Here is a 26,660-nt window from a genome sequence, read left to right as displayed (position 1 = left end):
CAGAACACTTCATAGATGTAGCCAATCAGAATGACCACTCTGTCTTTTATATTCCAATTCTTCTGTGGTATCCATGTTTGACTGAAATGAAATAAATCACTAGGACTTATAAGTTTAAAAATAAAACTTAAAAATGCTTAATTCCTGAAAATATTGGGAAAAAATTATTAATGTGAAACCATCAATTCTTAGGCTTATCACATTCACAAACATCAGTCTTGTACCAATTATTTCCTAAAAAGAGAGTGTTTGTTTTTTGTTTTAAACGTAAGCAGCAGAGTTTATCTAATTGTTCTTCCAGGAAAATGATAAAATACTAAAGATCATTCTTTTGAAAAATTACCAAATATGCATCCAATTTTTAATTTTAGCAGCAGCCAAAAAGGGTAAAAAAAGATAAGGAAGAAAAGGACAACAATAATACATTTTTATTGAGATTTTTTAACAAAATAATTTTTAAAAACGAAAGCCCCCACATGTAAACAAGAAAGTAAATAAGTTAGATGGCATTATTATGTACATTCAAGAATCAAAACGTGTTCTGGTAAACGTCCCATAATCCAGAAAAATGTTCTGACCCATCACTGTTAAGAGAAACTGTGTATTTAATACTATCAATAATGAAGCCTAATCTTTGAACATTATAAAATGGTTTATGGAATATAAACTATACAGTTTAGCTTTTTGTTCCTCCTAGCAATCCATGTCACATGTATACTAGTCCCAAGACGTATTCTGTCAATATTAGTGCAAAATGTCCATCATCCCAAATTAACCAGGTCACACCTATCTCCTCCAGTTTTCATGGTAGGATGTGTTAAAACCCATATATCACGTCATTTTTCAAAACTAACCTAATCCTAAATTCTAACTAGTCTGGCACTCCTTCATTTTCTCTGTCTACACGTTCATTAGATATCATGGCAATTTACCTTAAAAAATACTGCTAATACACATTTAGGCAGTAATTTCTCGTAAAATTATAGTTTATTTATCCAAAACATGTTAATTTTTATTTCAAAAATGTAGGTCAAGCCTTGTCATAGTTGCAGTACTTAATTGAGAATAACGGCTTCGATTTAGAAGGTTCAATATACACATTAATACAGTTCAAAATTAAAGTTTAAATTACAATTCATAAAATCAGTTATAATACTCTCTTTTTAGATGGGCAGAATATACTGTTTTCTTACTATAAAGTGTTATTTATTCATTGTCTATTTTTACTAATTATATTCAATTCACTTTTATGAGCTTAGAAAAGGGCCAGGATAATCTTTGCATGAGGCCTTGATTTCAGTTTAAAATGTAATTCTTTTCTGCCAGCTGAAATAATTTAAAGATGTGCACAATAGGTCTGTGTTACGAAAGGTAGGTGCCAAGCACATTTTGAAAGGTAATAAACTTACCAACTAGAATGTTCTCCCAAAGGAAAAAGAAAAAAGTTATTGATAGTTTTTGTTTAAGACAGATGTTTAAATAGCACTCTTCTTTTTGACCATTTAAAAATAATTTGGCAACTGTAACTGCCTATGGTCATGATACATAATCGCTTACAAAAGACAAGCAACAGATACAGAATTAATGATACACTTTTAATATTTTTACAACCCTCTTTAAGTTGGTGCCTCATGGCATTTAACAAGAGTTTATATTCAGTGAAAAAGATGTAGAACATAAACTGACATGAAGTAATATAATTTCTCTGGGCCATGCAAAAGAGAAATCAACTTTTTACACATCATCACTCCTGAACGGTTCTAATTAAAATCCAAACTGTTCCCATTTTTGCATCATCGTCATTCTTTGGCAAAAGATTCAAAATAGCCATGGGTTAGGAAACAACTGTTCACTCATGGTCTTCATTTTTTTTTTTTTTTTTTTTTTTGCAAAATACATGTGTTTTGTAAAAGAAATCTGCACTGTGCTTGGTTTATACTACATAATTATAAGTAAGCAAAATATTGTGACTTTCTTTGACTAATCTACTCCTAAAGCTTTGAGCTGCCGTTCAATCTCTTCATCAGAAATTGTAGCCTTTGAAGTAGAGGCAGATGGTAAACTTCCAGCAGCCGATGGAGCTTTGGCCATCTATAGCAAACCAAGAAAGAACACCGTGCATTAGGAAACATTTGGACAAGGACATGGAATGTGCTGTAAAGATGTCTGTTTAACTTACTTTTGAAACAGAAATAAAAACATGCACCTCATAGTAAAAACAAAACAATTAAGTGACAAAGGTGGTGGGTAGACACTATTTCCAACTAAGGGAAGATAATGTTCATACCTTCCCAGAAATTTCAATTCCGATTTCATCAAGAACTTGATTCACAATATCCTGGCTTTCTTCTTCATCATCAGAACCGTCAAAGATGTCATCAAGTGTATCATTGACTGGGGAATAAGGGAGAGGAAGCAACACAGTTACTTCAGGTTAGACTTACATATTTACAGGTTAGCCCAACTATTTTGTATATTACAGAAGGCAAATTCAGTAAACAAACTAAACCATAACAAGAGTTTCTATTCAAAAAGACAAAAAGTAAACATTAGAAGATTCTCGTGAGAGGGGGTAAAAATGAGAATAAAAACAAAAGAGTTTCATTACCTTTACTTCCAATACAGACAAATTTATGGTATCAATGAGTCGACATAACTCTGAAACTACTTATATCATGAAGAATTATTTACCTCACAAGTTGGTTTTGGTATACTAATCAATAAAGTAAAACTGCCGAAGCCAATATGTAATAGAGATATGGAGTAACATATTTTATACCTTTCCCTTAGTTAAATGCTAATAGAATTTTGAGCCTTTCATTTTAGGTTTCATCATTTCTACCTTCATGAATGAGAATAAGAGATTGATAGTAAATAAATGGCCAACTCAAAGATGAGAAAACTATACATTTCATTACAACTCATTAAACTTACTCATTTCTTCAGTCATTTCCATTTTCATGTTTTCCTTCTGGAAATTCTGCATTGTTTGTAATGTTTTTTGTGGATCCATCTTCTTGTTAACAGCCTGCATTGTCTATAAACATATTTACAAGATTCATGTTAGTTCCATAATTATGAAAATTTTACTATGGAGTAAGTCAAAAGGGAACACATCAAATATAGATAGGTTTTTAAAAGATACCCATCCTGCCGCAATCAAATATAGAGTGTTAAATAGTCTAGAAAAAAATGAAATAGTCATTTGGAAACCATCTGCTTAACATCTATATAATAAAGGCCAGTGTGAAAAACCTCATCTGAACAACAGACAAGAAATCATATAATAAAAAAATTATCAGCATAAAATCCTTTGCTTTTCAAATAAGAAAATTAAATTTACCTATTCATGTGGCAAGTAGGTACTATCAATAAATTTTTAAATTTAATTTTTATAAAAACTTTCATTAAAATTTGTAATGTCTAAAAGAGATTAGAAGATACACTAGCATACATACTTAATCTATTAACACATTTAAAACCATGGTTTAAAGAAACATAAAAATGTGAGTTTTGAAAAACTATGTGAAAACAATTCTCTTACATTATATACTCACAACTCATTTTATTAAGAAATTAATGTTCTCTAGTACCACCAAAATTTATTTACAATCATTTGCCATGTACTTATAGTTAGTTACTGGCCAACAGCATACAAGACAGTGGCCCCATAAGCTTACCAAATTTTTACTATATCTTTCTTATGTTTAGATATGTCTAGATACACATATAATTAAATCATTATGTTACAACTGCCTATAATATTCAGTACAGTGTAGCCTATGACCAACAGGCTATACCATATAGCCTAGATGCATAGCAGGCTATATGACCTAGGTTTATGTAAGTATACTCCATAATATTTGTATAATAATAAAATTTCCTAAGGTGAATTTTTCAAAATGTATCCCTAATATTAAGCCAGACATGACTGCACTTTTACATATGATGCATAATATAAATAAACATATATGTACGCATTATATAGTTAATTCAGTATATTAAAATAAATTATACAATAGAAAACTTGTTGATTTCAAAGATATGAAGCAAACAGTCCTTTTTCAACTGTATGCAATGCTGTAGCCAAAGTAATCTTTCCAAGTGTGACACAGCATTCCCCACACCCCTCATCACCCCCAACACACCTAACTCTCCAGCGGCTTTCCATTACTCTTACGTGCTAAAAGCCAAATACCATAATTTCCCTTGGAGACCTAACAGGGATTAACCTCTGCTTAACAAGGCAGTCTCATTCTGCACTATTGCCCTCTAGACACATATATTTAGTTCCTTAAATGTGCTATGTTTTCACCTGCCACAGGACCTTTATGTGTACCAGTCCCTCACTTGGAATCCTCTTCACTACTTGCTTTCACTTTCAATACCCTTCAGATTTCGGTTTGCATACCATTTTCTTAGGAAAGTAGTCCCTGACACCCCAGATTAGAATAGACATGTCTATAAGATCCTAGTCAGGATATATGAAATTTTATATTTATTGGTATAACTTAAATTACTTTAATTGCAACTTACATTGTTGTAAACAATACTAATGATAATGATGATGGTGATGATGGTGCTGTTGATAGAGTAGCTAATGCCTATATAATCTCACCAGGCACTGTTCTAAGCACTTTACATATACTATCAAAGTTACATGACATTTAAATCTGACAAAACTTTACGTGCTAGGTATTACCATTTTCCCTCTATTACAAATGGAGAAGGAGGGCACAGAAAGGCAAAATAACTTACACGGGGTCACATTGTTACTATGTGGTGTGAGATCTGAACCCAAGCAGTCTGGCTCCAGAGCTCAAGTTTCCAACCACTACACAAACTACCTCCCCATGGGCTTCCTCTTAAATAGACTGTAGCTTCATGAAGGTTAAGCTCTTGTCTAATTTTCCTTTCCACTTCATCTCCATCTCTACCTAAAAGACCTAACCAAATATTTGCTGAGTTAACATGTCTAAGAAATTTAAATGAGAATGTCGGTTCACACAGGTCCACATGGCAGGACCACATTAGGTGGCCCAGCAACTGCAGAATACTGATAATGGGTAATCTTTCCCTTCAATACTACTAACAAGTTCTCAGGCTACGTATGTAATCTTCATATATGATGTTTTCCCCAAATTAGATAATTAGTTGTGTTCGTTTGTAAAACCAAAACAGGAAAAGAAAAGTTTTTGCCTTAACAGTGTTTTTCACTGCAAAATAACTAAGATTCATGAAGAAGAAGTTAACTGAGGCTGAGCACGCAGTGGCTCACACCCATAATCCCAGCACTCTGGGAGGCCAAGGTGGGCAGATCATTTGAGGCCAGGAGTTTGAGACTAACCTGGATAATAATGGTGAAATGCTCTCTCTACTAAAAACACAAAACAGCCAGGCATGGTGGCTCTGGCCTGCAATACCAGCTACCTGGGAGGCTATGGCAGGAGAACCACTTGAACCTGGGAGGGAGAGGTTGCAGTGAGCCAAGATTGCGCCATTGCATTCCAGCCTGGGAAACAGAGTGAGACTGTCTCAAAAAACAAACAAAAAGAATAAGGAAACGGAGAAACAAATGTACGTATACTGAAACGTTCTCTCCTTTTTCTTTTTTTTGAGACAGAGTCTCGGTTGCCTAGCCTGGAGTGCAGTGGCCTGATCTTGGTTCACTGCAACCTCTGCCTCCCAGGTTCCTGTGATTCTCCTGCCTCAGCCTCCCAAATAGATGGGATTACAGGTGCCCACCAGCACACCCAGTTAATTTTTGTATTTTCAGTAGAGACGGGGTCTCGCCATGTTGGCCAGACTGTCTCGAACTCCTGGTCTCAAGTGATCCACCGCCCTGACCTCCCAAAGTGCTGGGACTACAGGCATGAAGGTTGGTGCCTGGCTTGAAACTTTCTTTTTAAAGATGATAACACACCACTGTACTTTTTGTACTTCATAAAATGGATGCATTCTACTTTTTATTTGCACAAATGTATTGGGTACATGTAAAATTTTGTTACATGTATATAATGCATAGTGATCAAGTCAGAGTATTAGGCTGTTTACCATCCAAGTACAATAGATTTTTGTTAACTATAATCACCCTACTCTGCTATCAAATATTGAATTTATTCCTTCTAACTGTATGTTTGCACAGCATTCAACTTTCAAGTGCTCTGCTGTCTAAAACGCAATTACAGTTACTATTTCTTATTTGTGGATTCCATATGTGAGAATTTACCGACTCATTAAAATTTCTTTGTAGCCTCAAATGAATATCTGCAGTGTTTTAATGCTCATCTGTGGACATGTGCAAAGCAGCAAAACATCTGAGTCACCTGACATGCACATTTCCAGCTAAGGCCAAACCAGGTGATATTCTGCCTTCTTACTGAAAATTAAGTGTCTTTTCCATAGTCTATTTAGTGTCATATTTTTCTTGCTTTTGTGGTTTTTGTTGGTGATCTCACTGATTAAAATGACCCTCAAGCATTGTGTTAACATGCTATCCAGTGTTCCTAAGTGAAAGAAGGACATGATGTGCTTTATGCAGAAAATATATGTTAGATAAGCTTTGTTCTGGCATGAGGTATAGTGCCATTAGTCATGAGCTAAATATGAGCAAATCAATTATATGTTAAATATGACGTCTTTAAACAGAAACACAAGGTTAGGTGGAGATTAGGTGATGAATAGCAAAGGCTCACAGAGATATAACTCTGTACTTCCCCTGGGAGCAATGGTTTGATATGCACTATTTCAGTGCTCCCGAGTTCATAGGACATAACTACTGTGAATAACAAAAACTGCCTGTATACCATTTCCCTAACATAAACCTTGTACTTTCCTCTGAGGTTATCTTTTTCTTTTGCCCTTTGTATTCACACTTCCATTTCTCTACATCTAACATCTACTGATATTCTTAAAACCTCTGTCTTACGCATGGTGCTTTAGATTATCCTATTCAAGCAGTTCATAAAGCTTGGCAAGACTGATATATAGTGAGTAGGTTCCTAGAGGCATATCTTAAGCTCCCACAATTGAACTATAAAATTTGTGAAAGCAGAGCTTCTGTCTTAACATCTTTTGATTACTAACAGTATCAAGAAGTGCTTTATTTATTAGAGAACTGAAAGACTCAGAATCCTTTAAACTCTACAGTAGAAACAGTGATTATAGATATATAAAAATGTGTTTGTGTGTGTGTATGCAGTAAGTTAAACATAAGTTCTAGAAAAACATAAGTTCTGATAAATCTTCTTACTATTCATGTGATCTTCTGATACATTCATAGAAATGAATTCAGGAAAATTTATCATTCAAAAGTAGTCAGAACATATAGCTTAATGGGATAAGAAGGTCAAAAATCTTCTGACAATTCAAGGGGAAAAAAAGCAAATACTTTTTAAAGTCAATTTTATAAAATGAGAAGCTACATGTGATCCTTAGAAAATGGGATTGGGCCGGGCGCGGTGGCTCAAGCCTGTAATCCCAGCACTTTGGGAGGCCGAGGCGGGTGGATCACAAGGTCGAGAGATCGAGACCAACCTGGTCAACATGGTGAAACCCCGTCTCTACTAAAAATACAAAAAATTAGCTGGGCATGGTGGCGCGTGCCTATAATCCCAGCTACTCGGGAGGCTGAGGCAGGAGAGTTGCCTGAACCCAGGAGGCGGAGGTTGCGGTGAGCCGAGATCGTGCCATTGCACTCCAGCCTGGGTAACAAGAGCGAAACTCCGTCTCAAAAAAAAGAAAAAAAAAATGGGATTGTCGGCCAGGCACGGTGTCTTATGCCTGTAATCTCAGCACTTTGGGAGGCTGAAGAGGATGGCTCATCTGTGGTCAGGAGTAGGAGACCAGCCTGGACAACATGGTGAAACCCCGTCTCTACTAAAAATACAAAAACTAGCCAGGTGTGGTGGCACACGCCGTAATCCCAGTTATTTGGGAGGCAGAGGCAGGAGAATCACTTGAACCCGAGAGGCAGAGTTTGCAGTGAGCCGAAATGGCACCACTGCACTCCAGCCTAGGTCACAGAGCAAGGCTCTGTCTCAAAAAAAAAAAAAAACAAAGAAAAGAAAAGAAAATGGATTGTCCTTAAACAAGAACTCGTGTATTAAAACATATCATCAAAGAATGTAGAAGTAATTACCTAGTATTATAACCTGTTTTACTAAAAATCACACACATTTTGTACCACATATAAACCAGGAGGTGCTTTAAGTCTGATTTAAATATTGATATTTAAATATTGTTGATAAAATTATAAATCTATGGATATAAAGGCTCTCACTTACTTTTGCTGTGGTAGACATTGCTCCAGCCATCTTCATTTGGGAATTCATCACTTTTGTTTGTGTGGACATAGAAGTAACTTTTGAACTTACAGCAAAAGTTCTTGTCTTCTGTTTCCGTAGATGCACCAGTTGTTTTGCTAAAACTCGGCAAGCATCCTTATTACCAATCTTGGCCATTTTCTTAATTTCTAATTCCTAAGAGAGGAAACAAACAGAAGAAAATAAAATCATTGAGAGGTAGTCTTCAATAATTTATTTCAGAACAGATGTAATATGCATAACAAACCCTTTCTCCCCGATCATGAAGAGGGGAAGAGGCTATTATAAAGTCACAGAGCAGAAGAGTAATCTAAGAAAGCAATTTAGCCTACACGTTTACATGGGAAGGACAGAACTAGTACCTTCGTCCATGAATACAAAGCAAGTCTACAAAAACAGCGCACACCTAGAGCCCAAAAGAAAATTTTAAAATAAGAAAAAAAGACAATCCAAAAGAAGGTAAGGGAAAAGGATGAAACATACAAATAAAGAGTCGGTGGGACAGAGCAATAAAAAGCAAGGTGACAGAACTAAAACTAATGATATAGATAATTATATTAAAGAAAATAGTTCATTTTATACCTCAATTATAAGACAGACTGTCAGATAAGAAAGCAAACCCAACTACATGCTATCTCAAGATACCAATTTATACAAAAACAAAGTCAAGTGAAAGGTCAGAAAAATACATGCTATATACATACTTATCAAAACCTGCCAATCTAGAGTGGCTATATTAACAGAGATGAAATAAACTTGAGAACAAATATTTCATAATGATATGGGAATCAATACATAAAGATACCAGAACTATCTTCAGAACAATCTTAAGTGAGTATGTACCTAATAAAAGTGCTTCAAAATATATAAAACACAATGGATAGAACTTAAAGGAGAAACAGACAAATGCAGAATTAGCATGAGAAATATCGACAACTCCACTCTAAAGCATACAGTCTAATTGTTTCAAGTAGACAGACAATCTGCAATGATACCGAAGGCTTAAAAAACATTATCACAATTTGACCTAACTGACATTTGTAAGAAACTCCAACACTGAAAGCAGAAAATACATTCTTTACAAGTGTACACTAAACAATCACCAAAATATTCCATATTCTACATCAAAAAACAGGGTGCAATAAATTTTAAAGGACTGGAATCACACAAAGTATACTCTCTAACTACAATGAAACTCAAAATTAGTAAAAAAATATGAAAAGAAAATCACAAGAGAAATTTAAAAATAATAGTTCCAAATAAGTCATGGGTTAAAGAAAAAAGCACAGAAGAAATAATATTTTGAACTTAATAAAGTGAAAATGCAACATCTAAAAATTTGTGAGTTGCAGCTAAAATAGTTCTTTGAAGAGTTTACAGCATTAAAGTTTGTTTTGAAAAAAATAAATACTTCAGAAGCTTAAACAGAAAAAGTATAACTAAAGAACTAAAACTATATTTCTAGAAAAAAACAAGAGAAAATATTAGTGACTTAAGGTTAGGCACTCATAGCTAGTACACTAAAAATAAATAGTACACTAAAAGTACTAATCACAGAAAAAAGGATGAGAAATATTAACAACTCCACTATTAAACATACACTCTAATTGTTACAAGTAGAAAATCTGCAATGTACAGAAGGCTTAAAAACTCTATCACCAATTTGGCCTAACTGACATTTGTAAGAAACTCCAACATTGAAAAAAAAGAATAAAAGAATAAAAAATTGTACTTGATCAAAACAACCCCCAAAAAACCCTTTTATTCCTCAAAAGACACTTAGGAAAATGAAGGACAAGCTTATGAACTTGGAAAGAATATTTGCACAACATATACTTAATAAAGCATTTGTTTCCACAATATATAAAGATCTATTGCAACTAAATAAGAAAACAACTTGAGGAAAAAAATGGGTAAAATATTTGAATAGACACTCTGGCAAAGAACACAAGTAACTAGTAAACTGGTACCTAAAAAGATGTTCGTTAGTGATTAAGAAAATGAAATTTAAAATGACCATTTACTATATACCCATTAAAATAGCTAAAATTAAAGACTGTCAACTACAAGTAGGTGAAACAACTGTAACTTCCATACATTGCTAGTGGGAAGAGAACATTACAGGCATTCTGCAAATTTGTTGGCACTTTAATTTTAATTTTTTAGCAGTTAAGCATACATTTACCCTATGATCCAGCAATCTCATTCTCAGGAATATACTCAAGAAAAATGAAAATCATGTCTTACAAACTTTGATTGAATGTTTAAAACAACTTTATTCAAATAACCAATACCTGGAAACAACATAAACATCCACTGGCTGGTAAATAAACAAATTGTGAAATATTCAAACAATTGAATAATGTTCATCTATAAAAAGTAACAATAATGCATGAAACAGCACTGATTAACCTTAAAATAATTACACTGAGTGAAAGATGCCATAAAAAAAGGAGTTGATACTATTCCATTTATATAAAATTCTAGAAATGAAAACTCACCTACAGTGACAGATCAGTATTTTCTTCATTGGGAAGAAGGGCAACAGGAAGAGATGGGTAGGAGGGACTTCCAGGGGTATAAGGAAACTTTTGGGGAAGACTGGTATGTTTATTACCTTGACTGTAATATAATGATTTCATGAGTTTTCATAGTTTTCATGTCAAAACCTATCAAATTGTACAACTGAAATATGTACATGTTTATTGCTTTTCAATTATTCCTCAATAAAGCTGTTTTTTAAAGATTTAAGGCAACATACACATAAAAACATGGCATACAAAATATGTCAAAATGAACCAGACCAGTCTATACATAAAAGTATACTCATTGTCAAAGACACAATGATCTTTAAAACATCAAGTAAGACTCCTATGAGGTAATGCATTTTTTTAAAAAGACCTTCCTTTGTTTTCCATGACTATTTTATCTTTGCTGTTAACTAAGAAGGTGGATCTGTCTTGAGCAATGTTTCTTTCTAGCCACTCATGACTCTCACAAACTGAAGAATAATTTGATTCTATAATCAACAGAATACACAGAATCCCAATAAAAGTCAGCAAAATGACGCAATAAACAAAGGTAAGCAGAAGATGCAAACATCATTAACTGCCATTTCTTAGTAAAGTAAATCACTTACCACCTGCCATGTGCCTTTTTCCTAGTTACCTAATTATTCCTGCAGTAATTTCCAAATTTGTTTGAAAAGTTAAAGTGAAATTTAATGTTCTACTTACCAGCTGTTTTTCTTGTTTCTCTAAAGCTGCTCGATCTCTGATTATAGCCCTCTGTGTACCTCGTAACTCTCGATTCTGTTCCTTTATTACATCTAGGAGAATCACAAAAGAAATCTAAATTTATGGGTTGTAAAATTTTCAATACCATTTAAAATACTGGATTCAGAGATCATCACTTTAAAAAAACTTAGATTGGCCAGGCATGGTGGCTCATGCCTGTAATCCCAGCACTTTGTGAGGTACAGGCAGGCAGATCACCTGAGGTTGGGAGTTCGAGACCAGTCTGACCAACATAGAGAACCCCATCTCTAACTAAAAACACAAAATTAGCTGAGTGTGGTGGTGCATGCCTGTAATCCCAGCTACTTGGGAGGCTGAGGCAAGAGAATCACTTGAACACGAGAGGCAGAGTTGCAGTGAACGAAGATTGCAACATGCGTTCCAGCCTGGGCAACAAGAGCAAAACTCCATCTTGGAAAATAAATAAACAAACTTAGATTTACTAGATGTCAAAATGTGTTGATTTTACTTTAATATGCTAAAAAATTAAATATTAAGAGTTGAATTATAAATATTACTAATATAAAGAATTGATAGCAGGTGAATGGAAATATGCTACAGTCTGAGATTTAGACAAAAGTATAAAACAATAAAATATTCACCTGATTAGCATACAATGTTTTATATAGCACATATATCACACACACACACACACACACACACACACACACCCTTTTCATGTCTCCTGACTAATACTATATGAAATTTAAGAAGGAAGACAGGTTATATGTTTATTAAATCTTTTTGGTTTTCTGTAGTAAATATTAACAGTGAAATATCAGACCTTCCAATGAGGCAGATCTGTATTTGAATCTCACCTCTGCCACGTGATCATCATGATTATACCTTGGAAAAGTTAGTTAATACTCTAAACCTCGGCTTTCTTTTTCATAAGGAGTAAATAACATACAAATGCTCTAATATACTGCAAGTATCCTCTCAATCATATTATCTTTCTAATTTCTCTGAATTCATTTGGATTCTTTAGTCCTCATGGACTGTAATCTGAGTTAGTTGTTAATAAACAGTGGTTTCTTCAAAAGATCAGATATCATAACCTGGGAATGTTAATTCTTGGCAACGCTGATCTCTTATTGTCAGAAATTTTGTTAAGTTACTTACATTATACAATTTAATGTTCATAATAATGCTATGGCATTTCTATATTTTATTATAAGAAAAGTGAATGTTAGGAAGGCTGAGTGACTTCCCTAAGGCCACAGAGGTAGCAAGCAGTAACACCAGGTTTGGTTAGATCCAACTATTCTGTCTCTTGAACCAGTGATCTTAAGTAAGACTAACTTTTTAATAAAGAGATTTAAAAACAACAACAATAAGAGAAGGAACAGTCTCATCATCAAATAGGAAATCTAGACATCCACATGAAAAAGAATAAAGTTGGACCTCTACATCACACTGTATACAAAAATTAACTCAAAAAAAAAATCAATAACCCCAATGTAAGAGCTGAACCCTTCGAATACACAGAAGTAAATCTTTATGAGCTGCGATTTGGCATTACATTCTTAAATATGACACTAAAAGCATAAGGAGCAAAAGAAAAAGAAACATAAATTGGACCTCATGAAAATCAAAAATTTTTATGCATTAAAGGACATTATGAGGCAAAAAGACAACCTACAGAGAAAGAGAAAATATATACAAATCATGTATCTGAGAAGATAATGTTATCCAGAATATACTTAAAAATTCTTATAACTCAAGAAACAAAATAAAAAAACCCAACTTTTAAATAGGCAAAAGGCTTGAACAGATTTTCTCCAAAAAAGACACACAAATGGCCAATGAATAAATAAAAAGGGTGCTCCACATCATTAGTCTTAAAGAAAATACTACTACTTCACATGCATCAGAATGAATAAAACAATTTTTTTTAAAAAAAGGAAGATAACAAGTGCTACTGAAGATGTAAAAATCGGAACCCTTGCATATCGCTCGTAGGACTGTAAAACGGTTTGGTTGCTACGCTTAATTAACAGTTTGGTGATGCCTCAAAAGTAAAACATCAAATTACTGTATGACCTGGTAATTCTACTCTTAGATATTTACCCAAAGAAGTGAAACAAGTATTCAAACAAATACTTCTATATGAATGTTCATACTATTATGAACATTAGCTAAAAGGTGGAAACAACTCAAATGACTACAAAGAAATACACAGATAAATTGTTGTACAAAAATACAATGGAGTATTATTTAGCTATCATAAGAAATGAAGTATTGATACATACTACAACATGCACGAACCTCAAAAACATTATGGTAAGTGACTATGCCAGATAGAAAAGGTCGCAATTTATGATTACATTTATATGAAATACCGAAAGTAAATCCATACAGAGCAAATTGGTATCTTACAGGGGTTAGGGAGAAGGGAAAATAGTACGTCACTGCTTAATGGGTACAGGGTTTATTCTCACGTGATGAAAATGTTTTAGAATTAGATGCAGGTGCTGTTAAAACCTCACTGTGAATGAATGTACTAAATGCTACTGAACTGTCCACTTTAAAATGGTTAATGTTATATGAATTTAACTTCAATTAAAACAGCAAAGCCAAAAATCATTATCTTTTTAGGGTAATTACAGTTAATCTATTGTTACAGTAGTTACAGTTAATAGTTATTAGTCATATTATCGACAAAGCTAATCAACCATAATGACTTTCTGAATAAAAAAATAAGATGTCAAAGCTCCTACATCCTACCTAAAAGACATCTATTGTACCTCTTTTGCTTATTCTGTTTCTCAATTTTATATTGGTGGACATCTAATGCTTAGCATTTACTAGTGAGGTATTTCTACATGATGTTTAAATACAAGTATATGAAACCATAGCATATCTCTAACAGAGATAAAGAAAGAGAGGGCTTTCTCTCCTGCCACCTACTTTCTTCTTCTAAAATGACTGGGACTTGATGGGAAACATACATTTCATTTAAAAGAGAGGGAGTGGATGATCCACAGATAAATATATTTGGGTAACGTTGAAAGTGAAAAAGAAATTAAGCACATTTCTTTGCTTCAAGGCTTCTGGGAATATTTAATACATGAGTATGCATTGTCAATCCTTAAATGGAGAATAGATCATAGATTACTAACCAAATGTATTACGAATTGTTTTTGAGGAGTATCTATTAATATTTCCTAGACACTAGTGTCTCCTAGAGCATTGGTTGAAACATGCTGGATTAGTTTGCCAGGGCTGTCACAACAAAATATCACAAAGTGGACGGCTTAAACAAAAGAAATGTATCTTCTCACAGTTCTGATGGCTGAAAGGAGTCCAGGGGCCAGCAGGTTTAATTTTTCCTGAGGCCCCCTCCTTGACTTGCAGATGGTCATCTTCTTGCCGTGTTCTCAGATGGCCTTTTCCTTGTGGATCTTTCTCTTCTTCTAAGGATAGCAGTCATTGAATCAGGGCCCCATCTGACTTCATTTAACCTCAATTACATCCTTAAGGGCCCTATTTCCAAATACAGTCACATGAGTGGTCAGAACTTTGTCATATGAATTGTGGGGGGTGGGAGGAGGCCCAATTCAGCCCATAATACACATCTTTCCTCAGACATCTACAGACCGACCCCAAACAACAAAATTGCTCTCATTTCCCTGATCTTTCTGAGGAATCATGAACCTCTTCATCCACAACACTCAAACACACCTAATCTTCTTCTGGACTTAGTTCCCCATTTTGTCAAGGCCAATGGATAAAAAAACATTTGCCACTCACCACACTGTGTCCATAGAAATGTGCTCTAAATTTTAAACTCAAACAATAAATGAGCTTCTGGAGTACAACCTCTTTGTGTACTAAGGACTCCCTAAACTCAACGAGTATAAGTTGAAGTGGCAGTATCAAAGAGTGATGATGTGTTTTTCGTTTTTTTTGCTTTTTGAGACAGAGTTTCACTCATCTTGCCCAGGCTGCAGTGCAATGGCACAATCTTGGTTCGCCTCCCAGGTTCAAGCAATTCTCCTGCCTCAGCTTCCTGAGTAGCTGGGATTACAGGCAAGCACCACCATGCCTTGCTAATATTTGTAGAGACAGGGTTTCAGCACGTTGGCCAGGCTGGTTTCGAACTCCTGACCTCAAGTGATCCATCTGTCTCAGGTTCCCAAAGTGCTGGGATTACAGGCTGTAGGTGTGAACCATCGCATCTGGTTGTGATGATGATCTTAGACAAGCTACAACAATACTCTTCAGAAAGACAAGCCACTATACTGAGAAGTTAAATTGGGGCCAGATAATTGATGCAGGTGCACAGCAACTGCTGAAAGTTAATATCTAAAATTTTATCTACATACATATTTTTTCATGACTAGGGTGATATAATTAAAAATATAAATTTGGTCTTTGTCCTGGGTTCCTGGCACAGAGGGCATAAAACCCTTGGAATTCCCTGAATGTTAGGAATGTCTTTTGTTATTCACAACATGCTCCTTTGCACCATACCTGAATATATGGGGTAAGTGTGGGAGAGCAGTCTCAGAATGAGATTGGTCACCAGAAAGACTAAACACTTGATTAGAGGATGGAAGCTTTTAACTCCACTCCCATATGTCAGGAGAGGTGGGTGCTTGAGATTAGGTTATAAAAACACTTTAACAAAGAGATTTAGAGAACCTCTCAGTTGGTGAACACACTGATGTACTAGGAAGATAGCACACCCAGAGAGGGCACGGAAGCTCTGTCCTCCACCCTTGACCCTTGACCTATGGATCACTTCCATTTGGCTGTTCCTAGTTGTATACCTTAAAATAAACGAGTAACAGTAAACAAAGCACTCTGCTGAGTTCTGAGAATTATCCTAGTGAATTACCAAACCTGAACATGAAGTTGTAAGGAAACCTAGTCAATCAGAAACGCTGGTGGCAACCGTGGACTTTTAAGTGATATGTGAACTAGGGCAGTCTTGTGGGACTGAGTCTTTTACCTATAGGGTCTGCCCTAACTCTAGATAATTAATGTCAGAACTGAACTGAATTGTTGAACACCCAAGGTGCCTGAGAATCAAACTTGAGACTAGATATAGCCATCTTTATTGAAAAACAAGTAGTATTACACGCAAATTCAACAAAACACATAATTTAATTAAAATAGTCTGATTTCACTTTTCTCAATTTAATGTAACTCTATACCCCATAACAGTCACTGTATATAATGAAAGGAAAAATAAAGAAAATTAACTACTGCATATTCCGCAGCCTTATAGTTGTTAATGGGCTTATTAATATTTAAACAGTTCTAAGCTATAAACTCACAGCGGCTAATGTTACATACTAAAACATAATTGTAACACTTTAAAACATATTATGGTAAGTAGGAAAAGACAGTAAAACATATTTTCATATGAAACAATATAAAATACTATAAAACTAACAAATTACTCTTCTTTTTTAAAAAACAATCCCTGTATTAAATCCACATTTAATAATTTGGTCTTCTAGATAATTCAGAAGGAATAATCTGAGAACAGTCTGAGACAATTTTAATGTTTTTACAGCCAAGTTTATTATCCACTAGATTTATGTCTTAGTAGGTATGATTTCATTCCAAGATTGCAATCTCTTTAAGAGAAGGGAATACATTTGTTTATTTATTTGCTTGTTTGTAGTCCCACCCTTCTTCATGCAAATACCATCCCAATATATCATACTTACTAGCAATCTAGAGTACAAACATATGCACAGAAATGTGAAAGGATTCTGCTTACAGGCATATTTAACATATGCCTTTAAAATGTAAAACAAAATCAGTTTTCAAAAAAGATAATTTAACAATGGTAAAATCTGAACTATGATAGGTAGCTTTCTACAATGGAAACGTGCAGCACTGAAATAATCAGCTATTTCCCTTTAATGTTCTACTTTTCCCCTTTTTCAATGTAAGGCAAGATCATGGCAGAAACATGTACAGGGTATTGTTGCCACCTAAGAAAGATGGAGTGCTTGACTCCTGTCTATCCTCTGCTTCTTTCTTCAGGCAGATAGGGGTTACACCGAATTTTTCATTCTCTAGGACTTCATCTACCTTTGGTTTGTTATGAATCACATCGTAATGGGTGGTAATAGAAAAGTTCACATTGTGAAAATGCCAAAGGTACATAAATATGACATGGTATATTCTCTTTGCTACCATTCAATGAGATAAAAAGGGTCTGGAGGCTTGATTGATCTACTACCCTCTCAAAGCCCAGCACAACACTTAGAAAAGGCCACCCAGGCCAGCCCCACTCTGGGCATTAAAAGCCTATCTCAACTAATTCAGTTTCTTCTTATTGAAGGAAATATACAGGTCTACAGCAGAATGTAAGATCATGGACTTAAGTCTTGGACTTAAGATTTGGACAGTAGGTGTTTCTGCCTTTTTTGGTTCTGAGTCAATATGGTTTATTTGCTTACAAAAATAAAAAGTCAAAAAATAAAAGAACAAAAACAAAACAAAAATGGTCTCCCATATGGTCCAGTCTAGTTCACTAGAATTCTCTACTTGGGGTTTGAGGCCAAGTCCCAACTTGAATCATGCCTGTCCTCCCTACCATTGGTTTAGATATAATTTGTACATTTGAGGATAAAAGCAAAAAGTAATTATCAAGTATAAATATGGACATTCATTAATTTTTGAGTAATACTATTCAAAGTGCCTTTCTTTTAAGGAAACGTGGGTGCTATCTCAAGCTTACAAAGCAGTTGAGGATGAATGCCTCAGAAATGCTGAAACAGTATGTGAATCACCGCCATTCAGCAGGATTCAAGCTCATCTACTAGACGGTATCTACTATACTGTATGTTGTGTTCTTCACTATAAGGTTATAACAGACTTTTTAATCTAATAAGCCAAATTTCCTACAATTAAATGTATTTGTTAATAAATGTATTTTTATCTATGTGATTTTTTAATTGCCTATCAGTTACTCTAAACCTATTCAAAATATGAAGTGAGAAGAAACAATCCTACTTCTCATATCCTACTTTACAATCTCCATTAACTGGTTTTAAGTTATCAAGATATCCAGAGAAGTAGTAGCTTCTACTTTAAACTTTACCAGCAAGCTCTGTAACAGCTGGTATCAGTGGGAACAGTGGGCATTGTAACACTGGTAAGAGCACTGGATAAAATCTAATCATGTGATGGATACAAGAAAAGCCCAGAATGAGTGCGAGTTGAGCTAACCAGGCATGATGAAGCTTGCCAATGAACAGTAAAGTAAAAAGAGGTTCTGGCTATGTGAATATGTTTCATCTTCTTGGGTTGATGAAGAGAAAAAAACTGCAAAAATACTACAAACTCAAACACTAAGGCATTAAAAGGAAACATTAAAGGTCACTATCTAGAAAGTGCTGGTTCTAGGAACAAGATTTACGCAGACACAGAAGGAAAATGACAGTCAGAGTGGATGAGAAGTAATTAGAATTTGATATGCAAACCAAATTTGCTTCTCAGGTTTGAGAATAGTATTTCAGAAACTCAGGGACAAATATTATCAGCTTAACTAACCAGTTTTAATACATGGTAATAAAAAAACAAAAGGCAACTATAGAAAACAGAAAGAACAAAGGGGAAGCATGACTACAGCTTTATTCTACCTATATATGGTCAAGGGAGTCAACCAACATAATAAGCAGGTTTAAGCTGAAAACAGCAGGACTTGGAAGAGGCAAAATACTGAAGAGAAAAGGCGACAGTCAAGCCAACTCACATAGCAGCATAAGCGGCAGCAAAAATAAATTTTTTTCTCCTACTAGTAACTCTCAAGTCACTCAAGCCCTGAGGAATTCATCTGAACAAATTTATTAGTATCAAAATGGCAGTGCTTTCAAGAGCTAAAAGAAGGTTTAGAGATGGGCACATGTCAGCAGACCTTTGCGTTTCATTTGGTCCTCAAAGACAAAGGCACTAGCAACATCGTCAATAAAACTTCAGTTCAGAAAACTGTCAAAGCGTATTTTTCAGCTTAAATGAGGGAATTAAGAGGGAATGTGCCCTGGAAGAAAAGCCTCAAAGGCCAATGGACCTGAAGATAGGAAATGGTAGCAGGAAAGGAAAAGTCTGTCTTTGGAGTCATGCTGGGATGCAGAAATACAGAGGGAACAAATTTTTCCTAGGGAAATACCTGTTCTAAAAGTAGGGAGAATGTTTTTCTAAGAAAATGCTCAGAAGAACATACTGTGTTCCTGAATTTCATGTTCAATTATCTTTCTTTGGTATGTCAATAATGTAGGGGTTAAGTAGAAAGTAAAACTTGAGGTTTTTAAATATTCAGAATAAGGAGCACTATAGGGACACACTGCATCCTGAGAAACATCTGAGTTCTGCAGGTACCACCATGAGAATGGTGTATTTTATTCTGGAAGACAGAAGAAACGTTTCCGAAAGGTATTGCATTTTATTTCCTTTAACATTAGAAATATGGCATCACAACTGATCTACTGACGGAGGATTTATCCACGCTTCATCAAAACCTCACACTTTCTGAACTTTGGACAGCTAGCATATACAAATAGCATCCCAATGAGGCAAAAGCCAAGAAGCTTTGCTCCTCTTCTCTCTGTAGTGTTCTTCAAATTATCTCTAACTTGCACTAAAGTTCACAGTGGGTGGTAAAGTGTGGATATAGACTATTCTAAGCCCTGGATGTTGGAAACACTACTTTGGTGAGTAAATGGTATTATTTTAGAGATTTAATCTCTAAATTAGAAACTATTGCAGATATATTTTCATTTCTGCTGAAGTCTCTGAAACCCCCTTACAAATATGAAATGTGGAAGAGACTCAGAATAAGCATCATTCAACTTTGAAAGTGCAGGAGGGTCTACTACAGTTCTAGTGAATCCAAGTTAGAAAGAAATGCTACAAAAGGGGAACTCAAGGAGTGAAGAACTTAATACAGACTCAAGAAGAAATAAACCTGGGATAGTTCAGGTTAGCTAGAGGAAGAGAAAAAGGGAATTCTAGGCATAAGGACATCATAAGCAAAAATATGACAGGGTGAGAAAGAGTATGGTAGATACCAATGAACAGTAGAACAGTGCTGTGGGACACTAAAATGTCCAGAGGCATGGCTAGAAAGAAAGGGAAGGGCTAGTTCAAGGAGAGCCAAACATGCATTACTAAAGCACTCACAGTGGATCCTCTTGGTGCCAAAGACTTAAATGGGTTTACACTGAGGAGAAGCATAGTCAGATTTGGGTTCAAGTTTCAATCACATACCCAACTTTATGGATGAAGGATTTACGGCCTGTGAAACTACAGGAAAGAAAGCCAAAAGGTGATATAGTAAAGTGCAAGGTAAGTAGGATCTGGATTAGATAAAAGAGTTGCAGTCACACAGAGGAAGATCCTATGTGTCCAATACTTAAGAAGTAAAAGAAGCAGGACTTGGTAATCAGTTGATGGTAGAGGGCAACATCAAGCACTACGAACACTGGAAGAGGAAAACTCAAAAGGATATGATGATGAGTTCTATTTGGGATCTCAAGTTTGAGATACTGTGAGACACCTAGGTAGAGATATTCAGCGAACTGCCAGACATGTGGCCTGAAACTCAAAAATACATCTAGAGACACAAATTTGGGATCTACCCTTACATAAGTTATAATTATAACAGGAGTAAATAAGATCATGCAGGGAGAGAATACAGTTAGAGCAATGGCAGCGCAGGACAGAACCAAGAAGAACACCAACACATAAGGCGTAGGTTTAAGAAAAAGAAAGAAAAAAGAAAAACTAGAAAAGAGGAAGAAAAGGAGTGGTCAGAGGAATTTGAGGAAACTTAAGACAGTGCTATGTCTTAGAAATTAAGAGACAGAATTTCAGAAAATAAATTAATTAGGATGAAATGCAAAACATAGGCCCAAGAGATGATCATTAATAATGGCCATTAGATTTGACAACCTAGAAGTTACTGATCATCTAGGCAATATCCCATTACATGCCATGCAAGATAAACTGCTATAAGGTGGGGGAGGCAGTCTGTTAAGTAAAGAAGTAGAGTTAAGACATCACTACTCCTTCAAACGGTTTAGACGAAAAACAAAAAGAAACTGACCATACTTCTGAAGAAATGCTCTGTCCGGGAAGCGGGTTATTTCCAGTTCCACCACCATTAGAAAGCAAGTTCTACCACTAATTCCAAAACAAAATTCTGGAACTAGAAAGAACGTAAATGTTGCATGGTAGCTACCAAAAGCTGAGAATTACATGTGCTTGATAAGAGAAGCAAAATTAAACTGTGTCATCTATCAATCTCTAATAAGAAAAAAGTAATAATAATACTCAAAGGGATGAGATCCTAGCTCTGACACTTAATAGCTGTATGATCTTGAACACATGACTTAATCCTTTGTTTTTCTCATTGTGTAAGGATGTGACGTGAGTACTTACAAGTTTTATGAGAAATAAGATACTGCACGCCCAAGGCTTAGCACTGTGTTAGTTTAGTCAAATTTGTCTTTACTGAGGTTAACAGACAAAAATTATATAGTGCTTAAAGAACTTCACTTTTTGTTTTCAGATGGAATTTTGTTCTTGTCGCCCACGCTGGAGTACAATGGTGAGATCTCAACTCACCCCAACCTCCGCCTTCCGGGTTCAAGCGATTCTCCTGCCTCAGTCTCCCGAGTAGCTGGGATTACAGGCATGTGCCATGACGTCTGGCTAATTTTGTAGTTTTAGTAGAGACAGGGTTTCTCCATGTTGGTCAGGCTGGTCTCGGACTCAGGACCTCAGGTGATCCACCCACCTAGGCCTCCCAAAGTGCTGGGATTACAGGCATGAACCACCATGCCTGGCCAAGAACTTCACTTTTAAGGCATGTTTAATTGTGCATTTATGACAAGTCCTAGTGGGATCCTGATTTAAGCGTTCATAATTAGCTTCCCTAAATAGGTCACTATTAGTCTACAAAGGAGGGAGAAAAAAAAAAACCTTCAGATAAACATACTACACTATATATATGTACATCCTTTCACAGGCAAAAGGAAATCCAAGTAGTACTCAACTGTAATTTCAAATTCCAAAGAGTCATTCTCTTCTCTTGAGGTATACCTCTCATTAATTTCTTTAGCAAAGCATACACTGCAGATTTGTTCATCTTTGTGTCAAAAATGAATTAAACCTAACTCTGAATAGTAATAAGTGCTGTAATGTTGTCTTCCTTTTTAATTTACATGTGCAGTAGTCTTTAATGATACAGTATATAACTCTTCCAGCCAATCCAAACAGAAAAAAGATTCAATTATTCCCCCAGACCTATAGGCAGTTACTTATATATCAGAATTTCATTACTGCTGGAACGGATTTAAAAGTCCGCATACAATAAAAGAGCTCAGGATCAATCCAAGGATCAGAGAGAAAGAAATAAAAATACATTAAATTGCATATTCATAATATACAGCCTCATTACCAAGAAGAATGCTGTCACCTTTTAGACAAAACAAAACAAAAAACCTTCCTTTCAATAAAACAGGAAGTGAAAAAAAGCAAAGCTCTATATCAAAATAATGAAAATACAGATCTATTTATTAAGATGTCAGTAAATGATTGGAATTGACACAATAATGTAAGAAAACATCAAGTATGCATCTTGGTAGTTTATAATAAATGCACCTGCTGGCCAAATTTAAATTTGGAAATTGCACATATAGTTAATTTAGTGGCACAGTTTCTAGCAGAAGTCCTTAAGACTTTTACAAATAAGACTATTCAGCAAAAGGTTATTTATTGGAAGAATTAACTGCAAATGAGTATAGAGTTAAACCCTCATTGCACACCCCCACTGTCTTTTTTTTTTTAATCTCCTCTTCACTCGAAGTACAATAGTCACTAGACTTCCAAAAGCACCAGATGCTTTCTGAGATTTAGGTCTTTGAAAATATTTGACAGGTATTAAGTAATTAAAACTAGAATGTCTGGCTTCTATTGTTAAAAAAAAAATTTAACTCTAATTGTAACATCACAGTAAGGAAGACGAAACCATTTTTCTTCCATTTAGAAAATTCTCACCATATAAAACTAAACAACAACAACAAAATTTTTAAACTATATAAAACTCGAGCAACAAGAAAATAAATCGTTGCCCCCACCCCCACTCCCTAGAGTACTGTAAAATAAGTGAAGCTCACAACAGTGGTGCCTAAAACACTGAAAAAATAAAGTGCCATATTAAAGATTAAGCAGCATTCTCCTGAAAAGCACACATAAAAGCCATCTCACATAATTGTATCACACTGTATATCAAGTGAGTAGTTATTCCAGGTATTGCAAATGGTACTTCTTAATAAAAAGTCAATAAATCAGAAAAAAAGTTCAATCTCCCAGATTAAGGAAAAATGTATTATGTCATGTGATAAATCAGAGGTAAAGTAGCATTATGTGTTGAAATGAAGAGTAGAGCGGCAGGGCAGAGACAGCTTCTTTGTTATCCTCCCAAAATAATTTTGGTGGCACTGGAATAGTCAACACAAAGGAATGAAGGAGTTACTTCCAGGTCTGCACTGAGCACCCTATTTGTACCAATCACTGTCTAGCTACCACTGCTCCTTTTGTGGCAGAATTAGACCCTTACAAAGAAGTGATTCTTTAGTTGAACCAGCAAAAACCTAGACTAAACGTATAATGGGGAACACAATTTTTAAATAACTTGAATGCATTTAATTCCTGGTAGCAGTCAATGAAAATATCATTTGTTATGTAAACACATTATGGGCATCGCAGATGAGTACCATAAAACTTGTACATTCCTCTACATCCACTTTTTTCTCCTCTTAAGATGATATTAAGCCAAATCGGGGAAACAACGCCAAGTGTCTTTACATGTTAAACGTCTATGAAGACAAATATATACCCCATTGCTTACTTTAGTTGGCAAAAGATAATGATAAGGGAGAAAAAATCCATGATGAAAACTAAATCTGGGCACGTCCCTTGGGTTTATTTTTCTTCTGGGATCAATCAAGAAAGCATTTGTTTCCCATCTCTCCACGGATGGGGTGTTCTTGGAGCAACCGACCCAGACGCAACTTCACGCCCTCGCTGGAGCCTGTGCGTCCCCTGCTCACTGCGTGCTGAGCCTGCAGGTTGCCTGTCTGGATGCCCCCAAGTACGACATCGCCCAGGTGAAGAGCAGCAGCCCAGGCAGGGCAGCCGAGAAACCCGCCCGATCTCCAAGGGCCGGCGGCCCCCCGCTGGCCTCCTCGGAGGTCCGGGACCCCGCTAAGGAAAACCCGCGGGCGCGGGCCGCGTGGGGACAGGGGAGCAGCCGGACTGCCTCGGGGAGCGAGGGCCAGGTGAGTCCGCGCCAGGAGGGAGGCGGGGAAGCGGCGCCCAGGGCGGTCACCTGTGGGACCACTCGATGCAGCGCCGCCTCCAGGGACGGCAGCCCGAATCGCGGCCGGCGGGCCCCGAAACACGCCGGGGACACCCCGAGCTGGGCGCCCTGGGCCCGGCCCGGAACTCACCATCCACGGTTTTCTTCTTGAAGAGGCACGCCATGGTTCAAGCCCGCGCCCCGGCGGCCCGGCTCGGCCCGATCCGGCCCGGCGCTGGGGAAGGGCTGGAGGAAAAGGACAGGCCCTGGGCGGGTCCGGGGCGGCGGAGCTGAGCGACCCCGCGGAAGGCGGCTGTCCGCGACGACCGCAGCCGCGTCACCCGGAGCTCAGGTGACCGGGAACTAAGACACTTTTCGGAGAAGTCACTTCGGGGCGGCGCCTGCGCGTGGTGGGCTCGCGCCTGCGCACTAGCGACTTCGAAGCCGCTGCCCCTTTTACCTCGGCGGCTGCCAGTTGCCCCTGCGCGCGGGCGGGCGGTGGGGCGCGGCGCGGGCCGGCGGGGCGGGAGGACGTGGGAGACCGCGGGCGGTGTGCGCGGGTTCGGGGACGACGGAGGGCCGCGGCCAGCCTCGCTTCGCGCGCCGCCCCTCGCCCCGGGGAAGCTGGCTGAGCGTTCTCCGGACTCCCGGACTCCGTGTGGGCTGTCCCGGAACCGCCCGCACCCACGCCTAGCTGACTGATTGCCGCCCCATGGCTGTTAGCGATTCTTGTTGTTGCTGCTGTTTCGTTTTGTTGTTGTCGTTTGTGTGTTTTTACTCGAGTTAGTCTAGGAACTGGCGGCCACGCTGAGTTCCGCAGCCGGTGATTGCTGGTCCCTGGGGTTCACGGCCCCTTCGTCAAAGGCTGGCTTGGCCACCTGCCGGCGCGCACCCGTGCGGAGCCCCGAGCCGCTCCCCGGCCGCCCCTGGCCCCGGACGCCGACGGCCCGGTGTGGCTCTCCGGGGACCCATTGTCTAGAGTTGGGGGGTCTCGCGGACGGAGGGAAGTGTCATCATGCTACAGAGGTTCTTGGCTGGAAACAAACAAAAAGGAATCCACACTGATTTGTATGCTGGTCTAAATGTCTCCAACTCTATTTCTTGATTTCTTGTGAATCATGAATCAGAAAGTGTCATGGCTATCCTGTGATCCTGCTAGAATTCCTGTATTTGGACTTGACGTGAAAAACTGCATATCACGTTAAAGCAAAAATGTAACGAATTATTTAAAGAATCCTAGCATGTGTAAAATATGGAAAATACAGTCTATGCGTGTGTACCTGTATACACTCTCTCAGTCTACTGTTTAAAGTAACACTGCCTTCCACAGGATAAAATAATAGTAGCTTTTTTTCCCCATAAATATCTCTGATATGGAAGAAATTCAGATTGACACTATTGTTAGAGTGTCAATATTATTAGTCACTTCTGGATTTATGAATCATGTCTCAGGGATTATGGAGTATTTATGATAATCAGGCCAGCCTTTTCCATTTTTCCCCCCTCCTGAAATATCCAAGCCGTTATAGCCACTGATAATGCTGCTGCTGCCAAAAGTTAGCTGAGTCTGTTCAAGAAACTGTCTTAAGAATGACGTAGTAATAATATGTGAGAAACAATTGTTTTGTTCCTCCTCAAGTTATTGTCAGTATGGGAAGATGAAATAAGGAAACATTAGGAAGAAATTTAAATGAGGAGATTTAGTCTCTG

At 36.9% G+C, this 26,660-nt stretch overlaps 1 protein-coding gene across 1 annotated transcript; it reads right to left on the bottom strand.

Moving 5' to 3' along the window:
* Positions 1 to 405: 405 nt before the first annotated feature.
* CHMP2B (charged multivesicular body protein 2B) lies at positions 406 to 25,358 on the bottom strand. Its single transcript, XM_003928315.4, has 6 exons — positions 25,102 to 25,358; positions 11,561 to 11,652; positions 8,286 to 8,480; positions 2,935 to 3,037; positions 2,288 to 2,394; positions 406 to 2,091 (listed from the first exon to the last, which is right to left on the bottom strand). The coding sequence occupies exons 1-6, from the start codon at positions 25,133 to 25,135 to the stop codon at positions 1,981 to 1,983; spliced, it is 642 nt and encodes a 213-aa protein (XP_003928364.1). The 5' UTR covers positions 25,136 to 25,358; the 3' UTR covers positions 406 to 1,980.
* Between the last annotated feature and the right edge of the window lie 1,302 nt (positions 25,359 to 26,660).

This window comes from Saimiri boliviensis, chromosome 18, assembly GCF_048565385.1.
Source record: "Saimiri boliviensis isolate mSaiBol1 chromosome 18, mSaiBol1.pri, whole genome shotgun sequence".
Lineage (NCBI taxonomy): Eukaryota > Metazoa > Chordata > Mammalia > Primates > Cebidae > Saimiri > Saimiri boliviensis.
The sequence above is the reverse complement of the archived record's forward strand: the minus strand, read 5'-3'. Positions and strand labels throughout refer to the sequence as shown.